The sequence below is a fragment of the Protomyctophum parallelum genome (genome assembly GCF_964188405.1).
Source record: "Protomyctophum parallelum genome assembly, chromosome: 7".
In the NCBI taxonomy this organism is placed as follows: Eukaryota; Metazoa; Chordata; class Actinopteri; order Myctophiformes; family Myctophidae; genus Protomyctophum; species Protomyctophum parallelum.
Window position 1 is genome coordinate 2,116,825 of NC_139705.1, and position 5,000 is coordinate 2,121,824.

The 5,000-nt window shown below is 44.9% G+C and overlaps 1 protein-coding gene across 1 annotated transcript in view; it reads right to left on the reverse strand.

The window, feature by feature from the left end:
- Positions 1-5,000, reverse strand: part of slc6a8 (solute carrier family 6 member 8) — a 72,508-nt gene that overhangs the window by 17,506 nt on the left and 50,002 nt on the right. Inside the window, exons 6-7 of the mRNA XM_083769248.1 lie at positions 4,169-4,272; positions 2,696-2,820 (exon numbers count right to left, since the gene is read on the reverse strand). Of these exons, the coding sequence (XP_083625374.1) occupies positions 2,696-2,820; positions 4,169-4,272 (229 nt within the window). The remainder of the gene's footprint in view (positions 1-2,695; positions 2,821-4,168; positions 4,273-5,000) is intronic.

Genomic DNA, 5,000 nt, shown 5'->3' on the forward strand with positions numbered 1-5,000 from the left:
TTATTGTTTTTACCTGCCTCTTGACCTAGATTATACCTTTGCCCTGACTGTTTGCCTGTCTATCTAAACCCTACCTGTTCCAGCAGTTCTGTGCTCAGTCGTCGTGTGTGAACCTTGTGTTTGGCCTTTCTAGAAGCGTTTTTGTTGACTTTTGGCCTTTTGCGATTTTTGTATTACGGATTTTGTGTTGGACTTCACACACGCCATTTAAAGTAAAGATCTTTTGAGATTTGGAATGAACGTTTTTGTGACTTTCGTCAATTGGAATTGGGTTATTTTTGTTGTGCCTCTGCACCTGCTGACCTATTTGGAGAACACTTTGGGTAGTTTGCCACTGTTGTCATCGTGATAGCCGTGACGCGTGGTATGGATGCTGACATCTACTTGAGTCTGAACAGGTTTCAAACGGTCTCATAGTTAAGATTGCATAGTTAAGCAATATTACACGATATGGTTTAACGTGATCATTGCCACGACAGTGATGCGGTAAGGAACAGTTACCCTTAAAACTAAGAAAATCACTGAAAATTGACAGCGATTGATTTTTTTTTTTAATGACAGATATAGTCACTACGACCACAAATGTCCCAAGAAACTAGCTATAGCCTATAGCCACCGAGTTTGCTATAGCGCTCTGGGAAAACAGAGCGGCTGAATTCTTTGTTTCGATTAGGTGGCGAACGGTGCCGGTTTGACCCACGGCTAGAAGCCGCCGTTTCAACCAATCAGATTGCTTCCTCGAAACGACCTGTTGTAGGATTATCGTTATTGGTGTAGACAGCCCTTAATGCTCTGAAGCAATTCCCAGTGGTCCTAATTCAGAGAAAGGGAGAGAGAGAGAGAGAGAGAGAGAGAGAGAGAGAGAGAGAGAGAGAGAGAGAGAGAGAGAGAGAGAGAGAGAGAGAGAGAGATACGGAGAGATACGGAGAGATACGAGAGAGAAGAGAGAGAAGAGAGAGGTGGAGAGCAAGATAGTGTGAGAGAGACACAGAGGGAGACACATACAGCAACCTCGGGTCACCAGGCTTTCCACCTCGGAGGAAAGCCTGGTATTCGTTCCAAACAGGCCTACGTGTGATCCGGTTCTATATAGGCCACGGATACTGGAAAAAAAAAAAAAAATGGTGCTAACGATTTGCTTGATCCATGTTCTTCTTTCTTTTCTTTTTTTTTTTTGGTTCCCCCCACAGAGGATGGATATGCCAAACAAACTATTCCTATATAAGCTACGCTGCATCGAGGGTTTTGTTGGGTATATTAGGCCCTAACATGATGATGCCTTTTTTGTTTTTTATCCCAGGGAATTATTTTGGGGTAATTCTGGTTCCGGGCCTGATGACTACACCGGCATATACAAACCAGTGACTATATACAACTTCAGAACTTCAGTATCAGAAACCTGAAAATGGTATGCGTCCCAGGCTAGAGATACAGAGACAAAGACACACACACACACACAGAGAGAGACAGGTTTACAGTAAGTTATTGTGACAGTGGGAGATACAGAGAGAGAGAGAGAGAGAGAGAGAGAGAGAGAGAGAGAGAGAGATAGGTGGAGAGTAAGATATTGTGAGAGACAGACAGACAGACAGAGAGGGAGAGAAAAGAGAGAGACATGCATTATGATGGGGTTGGCATGCAAGTACTGTAGATAGAACATAAGGGATGAGAAGCATGCATGCAAGCAGAGGGGAGAGAGAGAGAGAGAGAGAGAGAGAGAGAGAGAGGGGGGGGGGGGGGGGAGTAGAGAAGAGGACAGAAGGACAGAGGGAGAGAGAGAGAGATCGGAAGGGCGAGGTAGAGAAGCATGCAGCACGCATGCTACCTTCTCTGGAGACGCTAAATTTAACCAGCTGTTACTGTGCGTGCGTGCGTGCGTGCGTGCGTGCGTGCGTGCGTGTGTGTGTGTGCGCGTGTGTGATGCGATGCATGTACCTCCGATCCATTAATAGGCACACAGTTGGTTAGTCAGGCTGGCCACACACACACACACACACACACACACACACACACACACACACACACACTGCTCCCAACATCTGAGGTGTTAGTAATGTTGGTTTGTGTGACTTTTGTTAAAGACATGAATTATACACACTCACACACACACACACACACACACACACTGCAGAGTAGACACACATACACACACACACACACACACACACACACACACCAGCACATGCGCTCATGCATGCATTCCCATACATGTATTTTCCATGTGCCAGCACTCAACATTCTCACACACACACACACACACACACACACACACACGCACGCACACACACTCTCGCTCTCTTTCTCTCTCTCTCTCCCTCTTTCTCTCTCTCTCTCTCTCTCTCTCTCTCCAACACACACTTCCTCTCTGTTTCTCGGTGATATCTTGTTGTATTGAAGACAGTGTTCATTCATACAGTTTTCATAAAATTTCATAAAAACCACCCGTGATACATTTTTACAGTAATAGACACTCACAGTTTCTATACAATACAGACACATCATCAACAAACAATAGGAAATATGTTTCAAAATGTTCCGTGGCTGTGTGTGTGTGTGTGTGTGTGTGTGTGTGTGTGTGTGTGTGTGTGTGTGTGTGTGTGTGTGTGTGTGTGTGTGCGTGCGTGTGTGTGTGTGTGTGTGTCTGTGTGTGTCTGTGTGTGTGTGTGTGCGTGTGCATGTGTGCGTGTGTGTGTACCTGATTCGGCCACCTGGGAGATATCCACTCCCTGTTCGGCGGCCATGAATCCCAGGATGGAGAAGACCACGAACCCGGCGAAGAAGCTGGTTCCGCTGTTTATCAGAGCCAGCATGAAGGCATCTCTGCACAGGACCACAACGTCACAGTAAAGCAATGTTCATTTAACTCATGAGGCCTATTTCTATAATGTCTTTTCTTCTGGAAAAACCTCATGTTTCTATATCAGTGGTTCTCAATATTTCATGTCAAGGATCCCAGAAATATGTTGTTCCAGGGACCTCCCCAGAAGCAAAGATTTGAGTTAAAATGTTCAAGATTTGAGGCACATTTTCACGGTTAAAAAAAAAAAAGCAGACCCACAAGCTCGTATGAGCGCGTATGAGCTTGTAGATCTGCTATTTTTCAATAGCTAAATTATAACATGTTAAAAACACCAAAAGGGGTTCCCGCCCCCAAAATGGTTTAATTCAACCCATGAGGCCTGTTCTAAACATGCCTTCTAAAACAGTGGTTCCCAAACCTTTTCATGTCAAGGACCCCCAAAGTAACCGCGGGCCCCCATTTGAAAAGAGCCAGGGACCCCCCCATATACGGCTCTAGCAGTGATTCTCAACCCGTTTAATTTCAAGGACCCCCCCAGTTTGATTTGCATTAGGCTACCGACCCCCCATTTAATGGCATTTCTATCTCCGAGACCCCAATTCATATTGTAAAATGTAAGTCAATTTAACTCTGAGAGTGTGCAAATTTGCTTCCATTCACGTACAGTATATAGCAGTATTATATACAATAGAGGGCATGCGTGTGCCATCGTCATCATACCCGGAAGTTATGCGGGAACGCCTACCGAGTGGCATTCTGGCCATGACAGCCCATATTATCCTTACAGGAAATCTGTTCTGATTGTATTTAACTGTGTTAAACGACGTTAAATTACTTTGCCACTCACTTTAGCCATGCGCCTTATGCATGTGCCTATACCCTCTATAGAGCGTCGCAGTCCCTCCCGCTTTCAGAACAACGAGTGGCCCAGGAAATGAATCGCAGTGCATTTTGACCTATAGGCATTTCTTAAAGTATTTATTTAAAGACCTTTTAAGCGTCGTACGAAGCCAACTCTTGTCGTGACAAATCATGACGACACACACAATATTTTGGACCAAACAAAGAATTAGAAAGTAGAAGAAAAAAAAACGGCAGGTTACAACACTTTTTTTTGTTGTTTTTCTTCTTTGTAATTCTTTGTTTGGTCCAAAATATTGTGTGTGTTGTCATGATTTGTCACGACAAGTAGTTGGCTTCGTACGACGCTTAAAAGGTCTTTAAATAAATACTTTAAGAAATGCCTATGGGACAAATGCACTGCGATTCATTTCCTGGGCCACAAAGGGGAAGGGACTGCGACGCTCTATAGTAAGTAGACTTTGTTGAAAAAGCTTGCGTGCGTGTGTACGTGCGCGCGTGTCTCACTTGTAGCAGTCGTTGTTAAATCGGTTGTAGCTGCCCAGGGCGGTCAGAGCTCCCAGGCCGATGGCATACGAGAAGAAGATCTGAGTCCCGGCATCGATCCACACCTAAAAAAGGTCAAAAGGTCAGAGGTCACAGGGTCAGTGGCAGGGAGGGGAGGTCAACGGTTCTCAGATCTACAAGTCCCTACAATGATGAGCACGGCTATGTACGGTCTGTCAGATCTACAAGGCTCTCCCCCAACGATGAACCGTTATATGTATGGTCTGTCAGACCTACAAGGCATGTTATGTACATGGTATGGTCTGGAATTACCAGCCTTTCTCCATCACTTATTTGGACAACACAACGTCCACGTACCCTACTGTCTACGTCCTAGCTCTGGTCCATAGCTCTAATGCGTTGAATTTAGAGCTATACTCTCAACTTCCGCCGCTCGCATGAATGCAGACCAGCCTCTCCTCTTTAGCGTAAATAAAATGAACGTTTTTGCTACTCACCAAAACAAAGGCGGGTTGTGTCATTAGAAAGCCTACTTTCCTTAGTGGACGCACTCTGAGCCCCCCACCACACGTATAAACGCATGTATTATCACCGGAGGAAAAATATTCTCTATGAGGCAATTAAAGTAACGAAAGGAGTAACTAAAAGTATTTTTTTTTCCCAGTGTGGTGGGGGGCTCAGAGTGCGTACACTAAGGAAAGTAGGCTTTCTAATGACACAACCCGCCTTTGTTTGTGCGAGTAGCAAAAACTCTCTTTATATTTACGCTAAAGACGAGAGGCTGGTCTGCATTCATGTGAGCGGCGGAAGTTGAGAGTAACATAGCTCTAAA